This window comes from Anser cygnoides, chromosome 1 (assembly GCF_040182565.1).
Source record: "Anser cygnoides isolate HZ-2024a breed goose chromosome 1, Taihu_goose_T2T_genome, whole genome shotgun sequence".
NCBI lineage: Eukaryota > Metazoa > Chordata > Aves > Anseriformes > Anatidae > Anser > Anser cygnoides.
In genome coordinates this window covers 63,465,118-63,488,004 of record NC_089873.1, presented here as the reverse complement: position 1 = coordinate 63,488,004, position 22,887 = coordinate 63,465,118, and the positions used below count along the sequence as shown (strand labels likewise).

The 22,887-nt window shown below is 40.7% G+C and overlaps 1 protein-coding gene across 1 annotated transcript; it reads left to right on the top strand.

Moving 5' to 3' along the window:
- Positions 1–11,919: 11,919 nt before the first annotated feature.
- Positions 11,920–19,041, top strand: STMP1 (short transmembrane mitochondrial protein 1). The gene is made up of 3 exons (XM_048058541.2): positions 11,920–12,105; positions 16,523–16,576; positions 18,579–19,041. The coding sequence occupies exons 1-3, from the start codon at positions 12,091–12,093 to the stop codon at positions 18,657–18,659; spliced, it is 150 nt and encodes a 49-aa protein (XP_047914498.1). The 5' UTR covers positions 11,920–12,090; the 3' UTR covers positions 18,660–19,041.
- The last annotated feature ends 3,846 nt before the right edge of the window (positions 19,042–22,887 follow it).

The window sequence follows — 22,887 nt, the reverse complement described above, 5'->3', positions numbered from 1 at the left end:
TCTATTGCATTTTGTCATCCACAGTTTAAACTCTATGAAGCTGAAATGCCTCCAAGTGTAACAGAGACTTGTCTATCAGTCAATCTTAAAAAGCTATGCTGTTGAGGCAAAGTATCTCATTCTTTATATCTAAATGGGTCTATGAAGATGGGAGCACTCAGCTACTGAAACAGAACTAAAACACCTGAAAACACCTGCTCTAAATGACATATTGCAGAGAAGTATAGTTTATAGTATATATAAACATCCTTGTTTTAGCTAGAATTTCATATCCTCAAATATCCTTGACTTAGGCTGTCTGAAACCACAGTGATTTGTACGCTTCCTGTAACATCATATTGGTTCAAACAAATGAATCATTCAAAAGATTAAGAAAATCATTGTAAGAAAACTTTTGTGCAGAGTATGAATTCCATATTGTTATTAAATTCTCATAATTTTTTCATTCTGTATGGGTAGCTGTCAGATGAGACCTGGGAGACACTGGAAAGCTGTTGAAGAGAGGTCAAGATGCCCTCATAGTTAGGATGCTTTTATCCAATGGAATAAATATAGTGATTACCAAACAAACATTAAAATCTATGGTGGAAAAAAAAAAAAAAAAAGATTTCTTACAGGGATTTAAGAAGTATCTGAATTTTTCACTTGAATTGGTTTTCAATTTCCTTCCTTTTGTTAGCCGCAGATGCTGGCTTTCTCAGGCAGTGTAAAGATAAGACTGAGAATAGCCATATGCTAACTACCTAAGACTTTCTACAATTAAAACCAGCACCTCAGAAAGGAATCTGAAGTATTTTGAATTTTACTAGCAATTGACACTCACAATCTTCTGGGCTCCATTAAAATATTTAGCCCAAACCCCAAAGACAAGAGAAGGCTTGTGACATTGTAGGGCAGTAATTCCCCAGCAGAAGAGCTCTGAGGCTCCCAGGCACAGCAGGCAGGATGCAGGGTCGGGACAGTCAAATAACATTCATGGTTGTTGTGTCACACAGATTTGGCCATCTGGGCTCTCTTGTTCAGTGAGGAACGCTTGGGAAGTGCAAGCATAAAATTTCTTGGTAACTTTATAACTGGAAGCATCTGAACTCTGATTGCTTGCCATTGAGTGTGACAGTCATCAAAGAAAGGAAGTGAATATCAAATAACTTTAATCAAATAAATGGGGTTTCTTGGTCTTGTGTGTGATGTATGCAGGTTTTCATCTCCATAGAAAGCCAGAAAGAAATATAAACAAGGTTCATTGGAAGGCATTGCATTTGATTATTATTTTTTTTTCCATCAGAACTGAATTGAATATTTAAAGCTACAGTGACAAAGGCATCAGCTCTGTGCCTTGTTCTATGAAGTCACCTAAACTATCCCAATGCAAATGTGGAAGTCTTTCCAAGACAGAAATTTTTGACTGACTTTGAGAACAATTTAAAAAATTTTTTTTTTCTTTTTTCTTTTTGTTATTGCTACTTTAAGGGGAACAGTTGGTAGAATGTTCTGACCCTATAATCCATCTCTACTTTAATTTAGATTATTTTAATAAACTGAAGAAGTGACATCTAAGAAAATAACACCAGACAGTACAATTTTGTTTGTTTGTTTTTCACAAAAAGCAGAACAAACAACCTTATGAGAGCAAAGGGGAGAGTTTTCTAAATTCTGGACAGAGAACCTCTCAAAGAGCTGCTTGGTAAAGTGCGACACTATAATTAGATTATTCCACCAAGTGTAATGAAGTCGGTCAGTTAAACCAATGTCTCTCTGCCTGTTATGAAATACAGTGAACTTTAGGAAGGAAAAGTGTTTGAAACTTAGTTTTTAAATAGGTATTATCTAACTGTAGGATAAAAGATTGTAAAAGGCTGATATTATTTTTTGATTCTTTGAAAATATGTCTTAAGTTCTTACTTGGGAAAAGAGCACCATCTACTGATCATCAATCTGAAATTCCAATACCATGTTTCATTTACATAGATTTTCTTGCATCAGTCAAATTGAATACTTAGACCCACAGTAACAAAGGCATGAGACTTTGTCTTATGGCTTTTACTTGTATATGTCATAACCCTCTTTCTGGAAGCTTTGGAAGACTCCTGAACATGTGTGAAAGAAGGATTATGTATTTTTAGCTACCAGCTCAATGTGATGTTTTGTTGTTATTAGTAGCTTAAGAACTTCAGATGCTCTGGTGATATTGATGAACCCACATCACCATCAAAAGGATGATACATGCTGTCCTAGTACAGTTGCTTGTTAGAGATGCCTACTTCTTGATGGCACAAGCACCTGCCTAGTCACCTGAAGAGCTAACCAAAGGGTAAAGGATGCTTTTTAAGTAGTACCCTTTTGTTTTCTGATGTCCCAAGAGAGAGAGGACAAGGACTGTCCTTTCCAGTCTCAGCACAGATTTATGCCAAATTACAGTATAATTTAACATTGTCTTAAAAGCATGTAGTTCTTCTGCACTTGAGAGAATAGTGAGTTCCTCAGCTCACCTCCAAAGCTCTTTTGCTCTTTTGAGCTTGTTTTTTTTTTTTTTTTTTTTTTTTTTTTTTTTTTTTTTCCAGAGAGCCAGCTGTAACAAAGAATGGTTGACAGAGAAGTAGTCAGGGGTGAGAGCAACACTTATCCAGTGCAATAAACACTCTCTCCACTCACACACATAAGATGCAGCTGTATTGAAATCTCAGGTCATTACTCATGTGTTCTACCAAATATATTCCAATTATATTCTTTTAATTATGTCACGTCTTTTTATAGCTGCTCTTAATGCACTGACTTTTCTTCCACAAAGGTTGCTCAGAAAAGTTCTTTTCCTTATTTTCCTTCTCTCTTATGACTAAGTGATTGCACTCTGATTCATTAGAACAAAGAAGCAGACCAAGAGCATTGGGGTGGGCTATCCAGCAGCTGTGGGGAGGACCCCACCAGTAAGGGTGGTGGTACAGCAGGCCTCGAAGGGGCAGAGACCTGGCTGAGCAGGAAGCTGGGCTGTGAAGATGACCAGGACAGCTGCAGCCTTGGTCTGGACAGAACCAAGGACTGGAGTACCCATGAAGCCCATGAGCCAAGGCCTGGAGGACCCCAGCAAGGTTTCTCACAGCTCTGTCTCCAAACCTGGGGGTGGGGGGGTGTAAAAACTGCAGAGCCTGCTGGTGTGCTTAGTAACCAACAGTAGCAAGTAAACTTAGCTATAAATTTTTTCTTTTCTTTTCTCATTTTCCTGCACATTTAATAGGACTTGAATTCTTAAGAAGCTCTAATGCTATTCCAGAAAATTAGCATGCTGGTGATTGCTGTCATCCTATGAGTGACAGGCTATTTTCCCACTGTCTTATACCTGGTGTGATTGTGACAGTTGTCTCTAAACCAGAACATGGGGAGCTGAACCATGAGCTCCCACAGCTGCATGAACAGTTACAGCTTGAAACTCTGAGCTGACTATCTGTGACCACCACTTAGGCCTTCTGCAAGCCTGGCACAGAGAGGAATTCGTGACATGTTTATTAACTATTCATGCAATTATGACTTTCTGTGACCACAGAAAAATTAAGGTCCTTCTCATACTACTGCCCTTCTCAGGCCATAGTCCGTCAGCCAGAGCTAAAAGCTATTAGTGCTCAATAATTGCTTGGTTAACTTTTAAACACTTTTAAACTTTTAAACTTTTGCCTTTTAAACATTCTTGAATTCCTTGTCCCAGAGGCATGCATTCACGTGAGCACCTCAGCTGGGGAAGGAGCTGTTTAGAGAACATTCCTAGACCTTGTGGCTGCAGGGGAAAACTGAAAACCATGAGTCATTTGCATTCAAGATACTCCATTACCCTGTCTAGATATAAAATTATCAGTCTTTTGCGTTTGTGGTTTTTCTTTCTTTACACACTGGAACTTTTGCCGGACAAGTTTGTAATTTTGCTGGCAGGGTAGACAAGTATTTCAAGATTTTTGGATGCAAAGTTTGGTGACTAAAAATCTGTTTCCTCCAATAGAAGGAAGAAGAAAGGAATTACTGGATCTAAACAGAAAGCACAGTAAAATCATAGCATAGGATGATTAAAGAGGGAAGGCACCTCAGAAAGTCTCTAGTCTAACCTTCAGCTCCAAGCAGAAGCTCTGAGCTTGGACCAGGTTGCTCGGGGCTTTATCCAATTGAGTCTTGAAAACCTCTAAGGATGGAGATGACACAGCTTGTCTTGGGCAACCTGCTCCACTGCCTGATTGACTGCATGATAAAAGAGTTTAAGGTTAAATGAGTCCAAGTAAGAATGTAAGTTGCCTATACACACACATGTATTGAAGGAATGGAGAGAAACAGACAAAGTAGAGCTATTTATATGAGGAAAGATAGAAGCAGTGATGTGTGTAGTCAGATACTAAGCAGGTGAGTTATAAGCATCTGTTGGTAATGCTAAGGGTGTATCACCAGGAAATGTACTTCAGAGGTATATGATAAACTCATAGACACAGCTTGCACATTTCCTTTTGTTTAAATGCGGTATTAAATCACTCTGGTAGGGTAGAATGAATGGCTTATCTGGTCAGGAAATGCATTTTCACATATCTACAAGAATAAAGGTGATGTTCAATATTTATTTTTTCATTAAAAATATTCACCTGAAATTTATACGATTGGTCTGTTTTAGGAACACCTGATTGTAATTACTTTGCATATGAAGAAGATTAATGTGGTATTTTGGTTTGTCTAGATCCTTCTCAAGTCCAAGTCCCTCCATTCATGACAAGCAACTTGAGGGGTTACTCTAAAAAGGGGCAAGTCTTAATTTTTTAGGTTCATAGATTGAACCCAACATCCAGACCATGCCACTGGAACAAGGAGCAATTTCTCTTTTTGTTGGAAAATGCAGAAATAATCAATCTTTAATGATGCTAGACAAGGCTCCAATGTGGATGCTCAGCTCTGCCTTGGAAATAATGCTGTTCATCAGTCCTGCTGCTCAGGGACCTTCTGTAGGTTATAGCTTCTTTGTTTCTCCTGTAGCTCATTCTCCTCATGCTCTAAAGTTTCCCTGTTTCTGGAAAAAAGGACTTTAAAGACAAGGGAGAGCTCTGGAGTTCACTCTAGAGATTTCTGGACTGGGTGGTCTCTGACAGGGTCTCCCTGTTCTAGCTGTAGCTCTGGTGATGGCCCATTGCTGCTGGGGCAGCAGAGAGGAGCAAACATTGCAGGTCATCTCAGGACTGACAGGTCTAAGCTGTGCTCTTGGCCCCTGGGAATTTGGTCACACAGAGTTGGGCAAACTCAGTTGTACAGTTAAAATGAAGAAGACTTCAGTACTTTCACATGCATGATGAGGAGGAAAATGATTTTTTTTTTCTAAAAACAAAAACAAAGCCATATTTTGTTTATATATATTTTTTAATTTTTCCCCAAACTTCAGCCTTTCTATTGAACCAGGCCAAATGTCTGTGTTTTGTGGTGCTAGGAAGTTTCTTTGAAATTCACAGTACTCTGTGTAAAGATCAGACCTCAGAAGGCTTGGCATAAATGACCATAAAACTACATTTGAAAACTTGACCTTAAACAACTTCTAACTTGCATAATGAGTCAGTGACATCTCTTATTTTTCTGTGAAAAATAAACAAAGTCATTGTTCTGAGAACTCCAAAGGAGCTCCTAAGAAGATAGAGGAGGGAGAGGAAGTTAATTTGAAAATGATGTTTTCAACAGGTTTAAATTAACAACAAACAACGCTTCCACTGGAAAAGTATTTGAGGAAAAACAAACTGAAATTATTTATTTATTTATTTATTTATTTATTTATTTATTTTTCAGGCAGGCACTTATACTCAGTATATTGAAAATATTGAAATATATATTATATGTGCATAATATATTGTGTGTGCATTGTATATTAAAATATTGCATGTCCCCATAGCAAGACAAAAAAAAAAAAAAAAACCTCCTGTAAAAGTAGAGATCCTCGGAAACTGTTTAATCACAGCACAAGTGATATAAAAGGCAAGGCAAAGAAAATTGGCAGAACTGAACCCAAGATCCAAGGTTTAAACATAATAAAACACAAACAGAAATCTTAATACGTGGTTTTCTGGCTCCATCTGGTGTTTATTTAACGGAATTTATAGTTCAAGGAAATCTGATTTCTACTCCCTTTTCCAGGTCTACATTGGAAATGAAGAGAGGTCATTAACAAGATACTTAAATTTAGGCAGTCTGAGGGCTTATAGTCAAAGTTGTGTATTCGCTCTGTGAAGGTACAGGAATATGGTTTTTTATCAGTGCTTATCTCCTGTGACTTAAATCATATCCAGATCTAAGAAAGGGCTTTTCTTACCACTTTCCCTCAGGATGCCAGTCAGGCTGCTAAAATACTATTCCTCTCTACCAACCTTGCCCCACAGTATATCCTCATTTTGGCTAAATCCTCAGCACTACTTCTTCACTCAAGTTAACCCCCAGACACTTGTAACACAATCATAAGTCTTCACATCTTTTTTTTTTTTTTTTTTTTTTGAAATTGTTCCTGCTTTCAAGTCAGATAATATCATATTTACTGACTATAAAGCAAACGCTAGTTAGGAGGAAAAATGAGAAGGCTACCAGTTGACCACTCATTGGATCAAATGTTTGTGGAGAAAGTATGTGTAGAGTCCAGGACATAAATAACTTTCCTCTTCCTTCTTAGTATTTTTCACAATATAATAGTGTAACACCCATCTTTTTCTACTGAGCCTAACATACAAAACTGTCTTGTCCTGGTATGCTCTTACACCAGCAAACTTCTTTTTTTTAAAAAAAGGGTAAATTAATTGCTATCATTTAGGAAAGAGATTCTTGAACTTGTTCCATAGAGAGGACTATAAACAGATCTGCACATACATGTTAAAAACATTAGACGATGACAAATGCATTTTCAAATATGATTTGGCAATTGACAATATTGTAGAATAGCCAGTACTTCCTGACAAACAAGTTTTCTGCACACCTCATCTGCTTAACTATACTTGTAGAGCACCTGAGTAAACTAGATAGCATTGAGAAAGTCTTCTGCAGCAGCAAATGAGATTTTTTTTTTCACTTTTTCAGTTAGAAAGATGTTTTCCAATCTTACTAATTTTAAGTACCTTACTCTTCATTATTCTTGGTTGTAAGTAACAATCTGTAGCAATGTCACTGCTGCTCCTTGACTCATACACTCTTCTTTACATTGCAGATGTTCACACTTTTGTCTTTGGACTTACTGTTTTCCCACATAAAGAACTCCATTTCCTAAAATATGTGTGTGCGATGGCAAGGTGGAAGTACCTAAAGCAAAGATGTTGTAAATCACCTTTCAGTCTCACTGGCCTCAGGTTTCACCAGGGCTTTCAGCTGAGTGCAGCCAGCTCAGTACCACAAGCTCAGTGCACTTCTGTTTGAATTGTTGCTCCTCATCCCACCTTTATTCTTCACATTGCTGCTACCAGTCTTTACAGCAACAGCTGGTAGCTACAAGAGAAGAAGCTGCAACAGTTGCCTTAAAAGAACAGAAAGACCCAGACAGCCTTGTGCCCCCAGTCTGAAAAGGATTATGACTTGTATCATTCCCTGACAGGACAAGCAGGACATAAAAAACAACCCACAGAGCAAATTAAAAGCAGGCCCTGTAACCAAACCATCCCCAAGCAGGCAAAAAACAACAACAACAACAACAACAAAAAAACCTGTGCCACACAGCATGATGTACTCCTTCCATCCCCAAACAATGTCCAGAATAGCATCAGTGGAGTTGGAGACGGAGTCTTTTGTGTGTCTCCCTGATTCCTTCTCTTCTCCAAGATTAAATAAATTAACTCCAACCACAGTACAGTCAATGCTCTGGCTGTTTTGGAAACTGCCTCCTTGTGACACTCTCTGGTCTGAGCTTAATACAAATTTTGGGGAAAGTTCAAAAAAGGAAAGGCTGTTGATTTTTCTTTCTTTCTTTTTCTTTTTCTTTCTTTCTTTCCTTCTTTCTTTCTTTCTTTCTCTCTCTCTCTTTTTCTCTTTTTCTTTCTTTTTTCTTTTTCTCTCTTTCTTTCTCTTTCTTTCTTTTCTTTCTCCTTTCATTCTTTCTCTTTCTCTTTCTTTCTCTTTTTTTTTTTTCCCCTTCCTTTCCCCTCCTTGTCTTCCACCTATGAAAGCACAATAGTTGCATTTATATGTCAGAAACAGACTGAATTCTTCCTTCGAATAAAATATGCCATCCACCATATCCACCCTCTACAGTCTCTAACTCAAAATAATTCAGCATTGGCTAGTGTAAATGGAATGGGTTTACTTTAAAGGAAAAAATTACTTTTGGCTGCCCATTAAATGTCACAGAGGAAATTCATGGCATGTAGGAAAACAACGGTGTACAGAACTGTTGAGCCAAGACTGCCTAGCAGATGTTGTATTCATTATAGTGTAAGCATTATAAAATCATTTCTAATGAGCAGAAAACAGGAAAAGCCTATCTCCCTGTGGTGATACTGTGAAGGCAGTACTGTTGTTAGAAGTCTTTTTTTTCTTCCTTTTGATTTGTCATGTGCTAAGATTGGAATCTATAAAATTTCCTCAGTGCTATACGTGTGTAGAAGGCCTCAGGATTTAGGAAAACAGTTAATACCTGGTGATTTGTTACTATTTCCAGAACCAAGGCAATTTCCAATGCTTTTGAGAGCACTGATCCAGAAGGCTGGCAAGGAATGTTTCAGGGAAGTGAGGAATTCCAACCCTAGCACTTGTGCCACACCAATACAAACCTCTGCTTCCTCTTGTCAGACATCAGCTCTGACTCAAGCAGAGAACCACAGCACAATGACTTTGGGATACCCTGAAAGTTGTCTCATGTCCAGCTCCCTGCTACAGCATCACCACCACCAAAAATATAATTTACTTAGAGTCTCTTTGTTTGCTTCCTTTTGGAAAATGGGTAGAAAATACTTCTTTGTATACCACTTTCTCACTGAGGTACCTGCTCTGGAAAGGCAGACTGCTACTTATTTTCTGATTAGATAAAGCATTTAAGCTTTCTGGAAACTGGTCCTCAGATGGAGTTAACTTGGTTTCAGGGTAGAGTGGCCTAACAGTTCTACAATAGCCATGTGTTTTTAGTTTTGGTAGGTTTTTTGTTTGTTTGTTTTTAATTTTTTTGTAGTTGTTGATGGGTAGTTATTTTTGGTTGTTTCTTTCAGCAGGACTAACCGTCCTAACTGACATTTGCTGACCAAGTCTTGATTAATTAAATGTAACCTTTAAAAGAAATTAAACCCCAAGTGTTTCACAAAGGACAACTATTCTTCATTTTTAATTGTGCTAGTAAAAAAAATACTAATGGAACACAGACTTTCTGAAAAGCTCTTAAAGGATCATAGGATGATTCGGGTGTAAGTGGAAGGAGGCCTCAGGAAGGCCTCAGTCCAACCAGCTGCTCAGGGCAGGGTCCATTCTGAGCTCAGACTGGGTTGCTCAGGGTTTTACCCTGCTGGATCCTGGGTAAAAGGATCTACCTCCAAGGGTAGAGATGGCACAGTCTCTCTGGGCAGCCTGTGCTGCATGCAGCATGGGGAATAAACAATGGGATCTGGAGGTCTGAGTGCAGTTGCAGGGTTAGGATCTCGTGGCAATTACTTAGGCATGGTGGGACAGCTCTCATGACTGGAATATGGCCATGGACGCCTTTGTGCTTTATAGGAAGGACAGGCCAGGAAGGTGAGGTGCTGGAGTTGCTCTTTATGTGGGTGAGCAACTGGAATCTATGCAGCTCTGCCTAGGGGGGGGATGAAGTGCCTGGCGAGAGCCTATGGGTGAGGATTAAAGGGCAGGCCAACAGGGTTGACATTGTGGTGGATCTTTACTACAGGCCACCAGATCAGGAAGAGGAAGTGGATGAGGCCTACAAGCAGCTGCAAGTTGCCATGTGTTTGCAGGCCCTGGCTCTTATGGGGGACTTTAAACAACCTGATATTTGCTGGGAAGACAACACAGCTCAGAACAAACAGTCCAGGAAGTTACTGCAGAACATTGCAGATAACTTCTTGATGCAGGTGGTAGGTTAGCCAACAAGGAGAGGGGTGCTGCTAGACCAGGTACTAACAAACAGAGATGGTCTAGTTGGAAATGTGAAGGTTGCGGGCAGTCTCAGCTGCAGTGACCATGAGATGCTGGAGTTCAAGATCCTGCGAGAAGGAAGCAGGGCAAAAAGCAGGACTGCAACCCGAGATTTCAAGAGAGCCAAGTTTGACCTCTTCAGGGACCTAATTGGAGGAATCCCCTGGGCCAGGGCCCTAGAGGAAAAGAGGGCCCAGGAGAGTTGGCTAATATTTAAGCACCACTTCCTCCAAGCTCAGGATAGGTGCATCCCTACGAGAAAGAAGTTGAGCAAGGGGGGCAGGAGACCTGTGTGGATGGGCAAGGAGCTCTTGGGAAAACTTAAACAGAAGACGAAAACGTACATGATGTGGAAGAAGGGGCAGACCACTTGGGTGGAATATAGGAATATTGTCAGAGAATGCAGGGATGCAATGAGGAAGGCCAAGGCCTGGTTAGAATTAAATTTAATCAAGAGACATCAAGGACAACAAGAAGGGCTTCTTCAAATACATCAGTAGCAAAAGGAAGACCAAGGAAAATGTGGGTGCGCTGCTAAATGAGGTGGGTGCCTTGATAACGGCAGATACAGAGAAGGAGGAGTTACTAAATGCCTTCTTTGCTTCAGTCTTCACTGCTAAAGCTTGCCCCCAAACACTACTGAGACCAGAAACAAGAGAGAAAACCTGGAGAGAGGAAGACTTTCCCCTGGTTGAGGAGTATTGGGTTAGAGGCTCAGGGGAGACCTTATTGCTGTCTGCAACTACCTGAAAGGAAGTTGTGGGGAGCTGGGGGTCAGCTTCTTCTCGCAGATAACCAGCGACAGGACTAGAGGGAATGGCCTTGAGTTGTGCCAGGGGAGCTTTAGGTTGGAAATCAGAAGACATTTCTTCTCAGAAAGAGATTGGACAGACAATGGAATGGGTTGCCCAGCGAGGTGGTGAAGTCACCGTCCCTGGGGGTGTTTAAGGAAAGTTTGGACATGGTGCTTAGAGACATGGTCTAGTGGGTGATATTGGTGGTAGGGGTATGGTCGGACAAGATAATCTTGGAGGTCTTTTCCAACCTTAATGTTACTACGATTCTATGAGGAAACAGTCTGTCCTTAAATCCTGCTAAGACTTCATGTTTCAGCTTGCACCGCTGTCTCTCATCCACCCAGCTGTGAAGGGCCTGCATCTGTCTAAGCACTAACCCCCTTGCAGGCCCTAAAGGGGTGCTGTTAGGCACCCCCAGCCACCTCTCCTCTCAGCTGACCAAGCCCTGCTCCCTCAGCCTCCGCTCTCCAGCCCTGACCAGCTCAATAGCCCTCCACTGAACTTGCTCCAGTTTGTCTGTGTCTTTCCTGCACTAGAGGCCCCAAACCTGGCTGTGGTACTTTACACATGATCTAGTGAGCGCTGAGTGGACAGATACTTCTGTCAACCACACACAGCCCTCTATACTTTCAATAGAATTCCACATTCTGAAATTCCCTTTTGGGAATTCCGAAGTGCAAAAGTATAGCTTCTTCTGCCTTCCCACATGGCTGAAAAACCTTTCATTCAGCATTGGCATGTGAAGCCGAGATTTCTGGCGGCACTGAAGCAGGACGCCCAAATCATTCATGATTTTGCCTTCATCTGAGTGTCTGTTTCCCCAGATACTTCCCTAAAGCCTCCATCTCGAATTTGTTCTTTCTGTATATACTTGGATTCTCAGCTCAGAGGTGACAGGCTGGATGGCTGCCACCAGACGTCTCCCCGTGCGTAAGGGGAGGCTTTCAGAAGGTGGCCAGTAGCCCTTCCTTGCCCCCTCCTTATCCTCCAATGCGACAGGGGGCTGGTAGAAGCGTCCCCCCAAGCCTCTGCCCTGCCGGGGAAGCCCAAAACGAGGACCGAGACCGTGGGGCCGCCCAGGGGCGCGGGCGTCGGTGGGCGCACCCGTCCCCGCGGCGATGAGGGCGGGCCGGGACCCGGAAGAGGAGCCGCCGCCGACCGCCTGACTTCCCAGGCAGGCAGGCAGGCAGAACGGGCGGGCGCCATGCTGCAGTTCTTGGTAAGGCTCCGCCGGGCTGCGGCGGCGCCGCCATTTCGCGGCGGGGCGGAGCGAGGGGGCGGCCGGGGCGGCGAGCTGAGGGCTGCGCCGCAGGGCGGGCGGGGGCGGCGGGGGGGCCGCTCGGGGAAGGCTGGTAGGGGCCCGCGGTGGACGAGATGCGGGGGTGTGCAGGCAACGCCTTCGGCTGAGCAGCCTAGCCTCGGAGCCTCCCGGCTCACTGTTGTCAACACCGGGAGTCTGAGTTGACCAAAGCTGCGAGCACAGTGTCCTAGTGTTTGTGGTTTCCTGCAGTTTCTCTTCTCCCGCTCCTTAAAGGCGATCCTGGCCGTTTCGGTCGCACCCCTTTTTGTCAGGGAGCTGCACGGTTGTTCAGTGTCTCTGTCGTGCGGTGCCGGCTGTGGTTCAGCTCCCTGCAGGGTGGCTCTTCTCGGTTTTCTCTGAAAATAAGGATGTTATGTCTTGTTTCTCTCCAAGTCATGCCCTTAGTTTGTCGTTAAGATTCAGCAAATTTTCCTTGCTCACGGTAATAACCTTCAGCTACTCAAATTTCTCTGTACTAGTGCATACATGTACCTCCCTCATTTTGGGAGAGCAGTGGTTTTCAGCCCTTGCCATTTTGCACACCTTTAAAAATTGATCAGTGGAGATGCTATTTTGTGTGTATGTGTATAAGTTAAGGCAAGTGATAATGTTTCATTACTGCATTTCTTTTCCCATAGCACTAATAGGTGAATTGTTTTATATATATATATTTATTATTTATTATTATTTTTTTTCTCCCATTTTCCTTTCTGTCTTTATGTATGCTTCCCTAAACTCTTCTGGACGTCTGAGGTTGGATGCCCATCTACTCTTAATTAAATACTTAATGCTGGCATTTTTACTGTCAACTCAGAAAATAAATTACCTGTCCAAAAATAAAATTAAAAAGCTGTTCTCTGTTGTAACAAAGTACAGAAACAGTCGCCCATTTTCAATTCTAGTTGTGTGTAAGACATTGAGAGGGGTGCTCTAGGTTTTCAGTTTTGTTCAGATGTGTCTCAGTCAATACAAACAATTAGTGGTATCCTTTAACGCTTTAATAGGGAAGAGTAAGTCAGTTGGTTAATAAGTTTCATACAAAGTGTTGATAAGGACGAGAAGAGATGGCCCTTTCTAAGTTGAGACAGCCTTGTGTGATTCTATGGAATGAATAAAAAGTCCTATTTCTTATCTCAACTTCAAAACAAAATGTAACAATAAGTTGATATGAAAGCATCAGTAATTTCTGTAGCAGTCTTTAGTTGTCTCTCTCCACTCAATTGAAAATATTCAGTAACAGTAAATATGCTTAGCCAGCCTCAAAGTTTCTGTGTTATCAACTCTACTGCTTGCTGCTAATGTTGGTTTGTTTTTTGCAATTTCTAGATAAAAACCTTATTATGACATCTCAATTAGTGCCTGAAAGTTTGAAATAAGATAAATTAATTCTGAGTTTTCTTCTTCTTTGGGTGTAGATTGGGTGTTTGACTTTCGCTCTCCCTTGTTAGGGCTGTAACGGGGAGATAAAGGGATAATCTTGACAACCTTATATTTTTGTTACCCGGAGTTAAGCATAAACTAAACATTTGCTTAAAGTGTGTCTCGAAATGCTGGGTAGAAATTGGATGACCCTGAACTTTCATAAGCTTTATTGTCCTTAATTAACATGCACATTTTAATTGCCTATATTTTTTGCAGTCCAAATTTTTTGAAGTCTAAATGCTGAGATTTTTCCCACTGTTTGAAGTGTCAGCTATTAAAGTAAATGTGACTGGGTAGATTGCTCTAGAATAAAATGCTAGACTTTTCAGTAAAAGAGCACACTTAAAAGGCGTACTAATGTCAGTACCATCTGTACCAAATAAGGCTTATCACGTAGCAGAACATGAGATAGTTGTCCCATCTTTGGAAATATTCTAGGTTAAAAGTCTAGAAACCTGCTAGGACCTAGTTTGCGTTTTCAAGTGAGTTCCCAAAGATATGTATGCTTTAGATAGAGGAAACTTGTTTCTATTACAATGATCCGCTATATTAAGAGGAATCACAAATATGGTTTACTTCAGTGCAACATTTGTTAATGTCTCTCAGAGTAATTCTTTAACTGATAATTAAAACTACAACAGCAAATTATAACTGATGCAGCACCCACAAAAAGAACGATGCTTCTTCTTAAATTATAAACACTATGCTCCTTAAAAAGTAATAACAGACAATAAGATCAAAAGTCTATGGAAGAATTTACTGAAGTTATTGCAGTCATGGTTCATGGGGCAGCTTTCAACCAATTTTAACTTTCTGTAGCTAACTTTTCACCAGTGCTACTTAAGGACTCTGAGTCACTGAAAAGATGAGCTGTACTGCATACCACTTTGGGCTTGGAAAAGATGTCTGCTCAGATGTGATGGGAAAGTTGTTGTGGACAGTGGTTTTAATTTTCTTAAAATAGTCTTATTTTGGCAGCGGTGCCTGAGTAATAATAATTTTCTTAAATAGAATTGGCCTCAGCTGAGAATGAATGGAAGCACAGTATTAGTAGTCTCTACTTCCAAAATAGCCAAATGAACTTTTATAGTATAGTGTGTCCTTATTATGGTGTGTAACAATTAAAAATATCCAGAGCCTTTTAGAGCTGCTGAGTGAAAATTTCATCATCTGCATTTGAAGAGAGGAATTTCTTTCCCTCGCAAAGTGAATCAGAATCATTAAGGTTGGAAAAGACCTCCAAGATCATCTGCGCCAACCATCCCCCAACCAGCAACATCACCCACTAAACCGTGTCCCTAAGCACCACATCCAACCTTTCCTTGAACACCCCTAGGGACGGTGACTCCACCACCTCCCTGGGCAATCCATTCCAATGCCTGACTGCTCTTTCTGAGAAGAAATGTCTCCTCATTTTCAACCTAAACCTCCCATGGCACAACTTGAGGCCATTCCCTCTAGTCCTATCACTAGTTATCTGCGAGAAGAGGCCGACCCTCAGCTCCCCACACCTTGCTTTCAGGGAGTTGTAGAGAGGAATAATGTCTCCCCTGAGCCTACTCCAGACTAAACAACCCCAGTTCTCTCAGTCGCTCCTCATAGGACTTGTGTTCCAGGCTCTTCACCAGCTTTGCAGCTCTTCTCTGGACACGTACAAGGGCCTCAATGTCCTTCCTGTAGTGAGGGGCCCAAAACTGAACACAGTACTCGAGGTGTGGCCTCACCAGAGCAGAGTACAGGGGGACGATCACATCCCTGGTCCTGCTGGCTACACTATTCCTGATACAAGCCAGGATGCCGTTGGCCTTCTTGGCCACCTGGGCACACTGACGGCTCATGTTCAGGTAAGCATCGACCAGCACCCCAGATCCTGTTCCTGTGAACAGCTTTTGAGCCACTCTGCCCCAGGCCTGTAGTACTGCATGGGGTCGCTGTGGCCAAAGTGAAGGACCCGTCACTTAGCCGTATCCCATCCCATTGGCCTCTGCCCATCGATCTAACCTGTCAAGGTCCACTTGAGGCTTTTCTTCAACTGGCAAGCAGGGGAACAAGATGAGAACTGTGCTTCCATTTTGCTCTTGCTCTCCTTCCAGATTACAGTTTCACAGACAGCCTTCACGCAACTACGAGTTTGCAGTTGTCAAAAGAGGTTGTGCCCTGCACACATTCCAGCAATGCTTTCCTGCCTTAGAGGAGCCCCTAGATCAGAGTGGATTTGGCTTAAAACTTATCTTTTGAGGTCCAAGGGGCCTGGGAGGTGTACAGCTGGTGGTGGTTACAGAGGAGAAGTAGCAGCAGTACTGCACTGGGGCAAAGTGAAGAGGGATGGGGAGCCAGCTGCCCATCAGTGACAGTGCAGTTTTGCATCAGTTGAAGTTGATGGGGGAGCACCTTTTACAATGAGGCTGAGATCTTTTTGCTGTCAGAGCCTCTGTTCTGCGATTCCAGCTTGTGAATCTTTTTGTTGCTATTGTATTATTAATGTGTTGGATCATTCTGTGTGTGTATTCTTCCCCAGCACTGTGTATTACTCAGGTATTGTGTTACTGAGGTATTGATGTAGGCTTTTCAGTTGTGGACCAAGACCTCTGAGGAATGTGGGTCTATGTAGTTGTACTTTCCCAGTGCTATGGGAGTTACTGCCTTTGTGGGTTTGCAAAGAACTTTACAAAGATGATCATAGCCTTATCTAGTCTTGTAGAACTGTATTTAAAACACACCATTATTTCCAAAATACAACACAGTTAAGGTTTTCCTAGAGAAGCGACTGGGTAAAATTGTGCCTGCCTTTGGAAGAAAGGCGCAAAAGTACAACTAAAATTGAAACTCTACTTTTCACCTTTTTTTTTTTTTTTCTCTTAACCAATGTGCTTTTGATAGGATGCTAACAATTCTTTTCTTTCTCCCTTTTTAGCTTGGTTTTACTCTTGGCAATGTGGTTGGGATGTATCTGGCTCAGAACTATGATGTAAGTATTCTTGCATTCTCAGAATTGAACTTAATCTGAATTGAATATATAAGGATGTTTTACTTTAATCAAAATTGAATCAGTCTTAATTTTGTTGTTTTATTGGATTTGAATAGAATACAAATTGTACTAACTTCAGTTACAGATAAACTCAGATTTAAATGGAACCACAAAGAGCTAGATTCTTTTTGACATCTTGTCTGTAAGAAAGTAATGTGTAGAGCCTTAACTAATACTGGGGACCTAGAGCACAGATATTGTAACCAGACATCTACATAGGTAGAGGCAGGAGAAATAGAAAAAATCTAGCCAGCTGTTTGGGAGATTTCAGTACCTGCTTCTGTCTCAAACAGTACACTGATCTGCAGTCTTTCTGTCTTTGTCTGACTGAGACTTTTCTCAGAGTTGGAACAGAAGATGTACAGCTAAGTTTTCAATACAAGCTTTCAGTTTCTGCAGAGTAAGTAAAATCCCTTATAAGACCAGTTCCGCTTAACTGCTTTCAGGCTAAAGTAGTCATTGGAATTTAACATACTTTTTTCCCCCTTTCTTTTATAATCTATACTAGCTTTTTCTTTTCAATATATTTTACAAAGTTAAGAAAATGCAGTCAAAAGAACATATTGTGTATCAATTTGTATTGTAAGCATAGTATAGTGTTTTTCTGGAAGCACTAATGATGCGTTGCCACAAGAGGGGGACTTCTGCTTTTGATTTGGAGGAAATGGTTCCCTGATAATGTAATGCTGACTTGCAGTGGTAATTGGTAATTTGGTAACTGGCAATGGTAATTTTATTACTGGTATCAAAAATTATTTTTCTTAGATAACCTCTAAGATGAACTTGTCATCATGAGATGCTAATTCTGCAGTCATATGCGTGTGTGTTTAATTATAAGCATATGGAGAGTTCTGCTGATAGCAGTGTACTTCTCTTGGTTTATTTTAGATGTCAGACCTGTTAAGGGTTGGGCTCTTAATTTTGCTTTCTCAAAAGGAGCTTAAGTTTGAAAAATAGGGAAGAGAGAAACTTCTGACATTCCCTGTACTATCATCCTCAAACCATCCAACCAGAGGTCTGCAGTCTGTTTGGATTGAATATCCTTCTCTGCCGTCAGGGGACAAGTGAAGTAAAAGTCCATGATTTTCTTCATAAATACCAGTGAAAATTTTGGTTTGCTTTCATTTAATTAGTTCGCTTGTAAAATCCTATGTTGATTCCAAATTTAGGTCAGAGTCATAAGTTAATCTGTTTCCATCCCTGCTGTAAAAGTTCCTTTTTTTGCCCCCCAAGTTATCCAAACATACTGTTAGATTGTTTTTAAAATGCTTTTGTTTCTAAAAGAAAGCTGAAGCTTTGAATTTCAAAAGCAGCAAATTGAATTTTCTTTCAAGTATGAAGCTACAAAAGGTTGACAATTTGCAATGCACTAAACTTCCCCAGTGGGGAATTTTGGTGCCCACAAAATGGACCAGGAGAGGTATTTCTTCACAGATTATTTTAAAATATATTGGCTGTTATGAAGCATCTCTTTTCTCCTTTTTTTTTTTTTTGACCAGTACAGTACAATCTAATTTTCCCTCTAAAAGTCATTATTAAAGCCTGTGCATCAGTGCTTGAATCACTTACTCTTTGGCAGTTCATTCTCTTTCAGTGAGGAAGCCAGACTGGTCTTACTGAATTTTCTCTGAAGTGATTTCTTTTCCTCCCTCCTGTTCCCATCAACACTGGCTGATGTTTTTTCTTAGCAGTCTGCCTATTCCAAAATATTTCCCAAAGTCCAATGTGAGGTGCTTTCCTCTGCTGTTTGCTTGAGGCTACTTTGCTTTTAACAAAATCTATGCAAAGTAACAGATCCCGGGATCAAGCATCTATTAGAAAGCAGTGTAAACTTTTTAGAATTTCTGTGTTCATGGTATGGTCTTACCTGCTGAAGTTCATGAGATCTCGTAACTCATTTTTTGTTGTTGTTGTTATTTGTTTCTTGTTTTTGTCTTTAAAGATTCCTAACATTGCAAAGAAGCTTGAAGATTTTAAGAAGGATGTGGAAGCTAAGAAGAAACCTCCCAGTGACAAGTCCTAAGGGAGCGGTGTTACCCAAGTCACCTCTGTGCATGCGTCAAGGATGCAATTTACCTTTCAGGCAACAAAGATCAAGCAGAGGTTTGGCATGGGAGCTTCCTCCGCTTTTAGTCTCCTAGAGCCAGAATGTCCTGTTTTGAAAAAGCAACCATGAACTTTTTGTGGGACTGATTTTCAAGGGTTTCAGAATTTTGGATTTGCAACGATATGACTGGATAAGATCACTTGTACTTTTCGTTATTGCTTTTCCTAATATTTTATAGCACATTTTTACCTGATCCAACTGGAGAATAGTATTAGTCCTGTTACTATGTATACCTCATACTTTGTAATACCCTAAGTCTTAGAATACCGCAAAAGAAATTAAATGCATCATGAAGTAACTTTCAGGGTTTCTTGTAATTTGTTGTGGGTACTTCTTAAGATCTGCATTCCGTTATTTGAGATGGGAACTTCCTGAGAGGTGCAACAATAAAGTTAATTTGTCAAACTATGAACTTGGGGGGAGGGAGAAGTTTCTGCTTTTTCCATTATGTTAAATGATCACTTCTACCAGTGTAAACTTTGTGCTAACACTACTGATTCCGGAAGGCATAAAAGGTTGTTTTTGCCTACGTTAACCGACGTTTCATTGTTTCTTCTATTGTTGTCTCTTCCTGTTCTTTCCATTTGACTTGGTTGCCTGAGGGTATCTCTGTAATGATGGGTAGGATGGGAGAGAAAAGAGTTATCTTCCATTTGTGGTAACCAAGACATTTGGTTACAGTAACAGTATGAATACAAACCATTGACTGTGTACTTAATGGCCCAATTTGCATAATTATTCCTGCATGGAGACAGGAGATGGATTTGATGATCTTTGTGGGTCCATTCCAACTTGGAATATTCTATGATTCTTTTTCTATCAAATATATTTGGTATTACCTATCACTTCCTCAGTGCTCTGCATGGTCTTCAGCCCACTGGCTTTTCATTTGGCTCAGTTTATCTACAATGTATTTTCATAGGATTAGAACCACTTTTCTACTGTGCCCCTTACTGTCTGTCTGGTATGTTCCTCTTCACCTTTTTCTGCCACTAAAAAACTGGTCTATGAGAAAATACACATCCTACTATGCCTCTATCCTTTTCTGTTTGAATGGAAATTAAAATCAGCATTTGGAAGGTATGGTTTTGTACAAATTCTGTTGTAAATTCCTAAGAAAATATTGCAGTAGTTTGAGTAGATATGAGCTTTATTTGGTAGATTGTTGAATTAATATCGTTTCCTTTTTTTTTTCTTCCGTAAAGTAGTAAAGTCCTATCAACATTGTAAGGTGACTTAAATCACTAAGTCCCCTTGACAGTCTTGCAGAATGTCAAATTTTTGAACTTCACCACTAAAGACACTACCTATTTTGCTCTATAGACTCAGTGGACTGTGCTGCTTAAGGTAAACACACCCTTCAAGCTTTTATGTACAGGATTCCCTTTGTGATTCCCATTGTGATTTTCACCTCCCCACCCCAAACCCTTTAACTTGGAAAGATGTGTGGATTCCAAGCTTAGGAATTTTCACGGAATCACAAAGATGTTTACAAAATACCACACACCAAACTTTCACTTCGTTTTCCAAAGTAAGGTGATGATAAGAGTCCTTCCACAATGCAGTTCTACAATTGAGAAAATTATTTATCATCTTAAGATTCTCCTTAGAGAATATATATAGCCAAGATATATGTCATCTATAATTTTTCATCCTTTCTTTCACCGTGAAATGTGTAGCTGACAAAAGCTTTTGGTCTTTGCAAATTGGTATTTGGCAAACTTAAAAGCCACCTCAAGTCAGACAATTTTAGAAGCTATGCTATCAACTCTTTCTATACTAAACACTCAAACAACTCAAGGGAGAAATACTTCATGCTAGCACAAGTCAGAAGAAACTTCATGGTAGCAGTGTGCATTGAACATGCTAAGATTGTGATTGGTGAAGGAAGTTCAAAAATAAAGTGCAGCCATATTTAGCTATTATTGAACTACCGAAGTGTACTTTGGTCTTTGAAAGGGGTTTCTATTAGCTTTCATAGACTTCAGACCAGACTGAAAGACCTGTCCTCCACATGCTAACTTTCCATACACTGAGACAGTACTGTACAGCTGTTTTAATGCTGTCATGAATGCAATGAACTTAGTTTCCCCTACCTTTTTTATTTTTTTTATTTATTTTATATTTCTTTATTTCCCATTCTTGAGCAGAGTGTTGAAAAATACTGTCTCTAACCTACTCACGTTTCTTTAATTGTCATATAAAACTATATTAGCATGTAATATTGAACTAGTTATTTCATCAAACATGCTTTATGTTCTTCCTTTTCTTTACACATAAATGGGAAGGGCAAGAATATTCAAAATCTGTATATTTGCTGCCAGACAGGCCTGTCACTCTAAAAGTGCAAGTTGGAGTTGAAACTTTCAGCTGAGCATTCCAAGCATATGTTGGGATTCTTTTCCTATCAGATTATGAAGTGAACCAGCTACAGCTGTAGTGCTGTAGGACAAGTATATGTTAATTAATACTAGACACAAGACTTAAACATTTCACAATGTTTGCAACACTTTCCAATTTAGCTCATTTCTTTCCCATATAATAAGCAGGAAATTTAGATAATAGTGCAATGCAGTTCTTGTCATCTTTGCAACTACTCTATAATACATTTTACTAATTGATTCAGCCTGAGGCTATCCTAGGTGATAATAAAGGTTAAACTTGTGTTACATTTCAGATGGCGAAAAGTCCACATGGATAATGCTTGATGCAGATCTTGCATCTGAGTGCTCAGAGGGATTTGGGTGGTGTCTTAGCAGGTCGCACAGGCAGGTTGAATGCACCTTCTGGACATCTAGGAGAGAGCTTCCCACTTAATATGGTTGCTGTGGATTTCTGCACATTCAAAATGTCTGTGTGGATAGCCGAAATCACCAACTAAAATATGCAATCTTCCTATCTTTGCTACAAACTCTTAGATAAATGCAGTTGTCTCCATTTTCTGGTGTTGATTGGTTTTTTGACACGTCCTAGGAGTTGAAGATTTGAGGCAAAAGGGGAGGAAAGGAACATATGAGCTACTAACAGACTGCTAAAATATTTACTCTGGTTTTAGATTTATCTCGTGATGGAAAATGTTGTCCTAGGCTCTTGTGGAGCATCATCCTTTGAAAGTAGTAAAAGGTTAATACTGAAAAGATACAAAATGCTAGATAATAAAGCTAATTATTAACTTACTGTGCACCAAGAGCTCAAATAAGGAAGGTGGATTTTTGAGAGAAATTCTGGCATTTTACCTCACAGAACTTCACTGAAGTGAGCTCTGTGATTCTGTGAATGCTCAATGGTGCCGTTTTACGTCACAGAACCACAAACCCTTGTTGCACGATGGGTGTTCCAGTCTCTTGGTTTTCGTGGCCCTTGGTCAGGACTCACTCCAGTATGCCTATGTACCCTTTGTACTGGGAAGCCCAGAACTGGACAGAGTAGTCTAGATGTGTCTCATCAAGGCTTAGAACAAGAGTACTGTAGAATCATTAAGGTTGGAAAAGACCTCCAAGATCATCTGGTCCAACCATCCCCCTACCACCAATGTCATCCACTAAAACCATGCTGCTAAGCACCCCATCCAACATTTCCTTAAACACCCCCAGGGATGGTGACTCCACCACCTCCCTGGGAAACCCATTCCATTTCCTGACTGCTCTTTCTGAGAAGAAATGTCTCCTAATTTCCAACCCAAATCTCCCTTGGCACAACTTGAGGCCATTCCCTCTAGTCCTATCACTAGTTATCTGTGAGAAGAGGCCAACCCCCAGCTCTCTACAACTTCCTTTCAGGTAGTTCTAGAGAGCAAGGAGGTCTCTTCCCCCAAAGCCTACTGGTTTACACTAGTTTTTGCAGCCCATACATCAAAGTGAGTGCAGTATTGTGAACGACAGAGATATCCTACCTGAAACAGCTCCTAAATAGCTGCTGTCCTGAACAAGTGAAGGGCAAAGGTCTGAGGGGTCATTCCCAAAGTACCAGCCCTACAGCCCTACATACTCCATCCCTTTTCTTCCCCCACAGCAGGCCAGCACCATCGATACCTTACACACTGAACAATATGGATGTGGTGTGGCGGTCATTTCTCCTATGGACAGGCCCATGGACCAACTGTGACCCGCACCTGTGGTTCTGTATGTACACAAACACATTCACA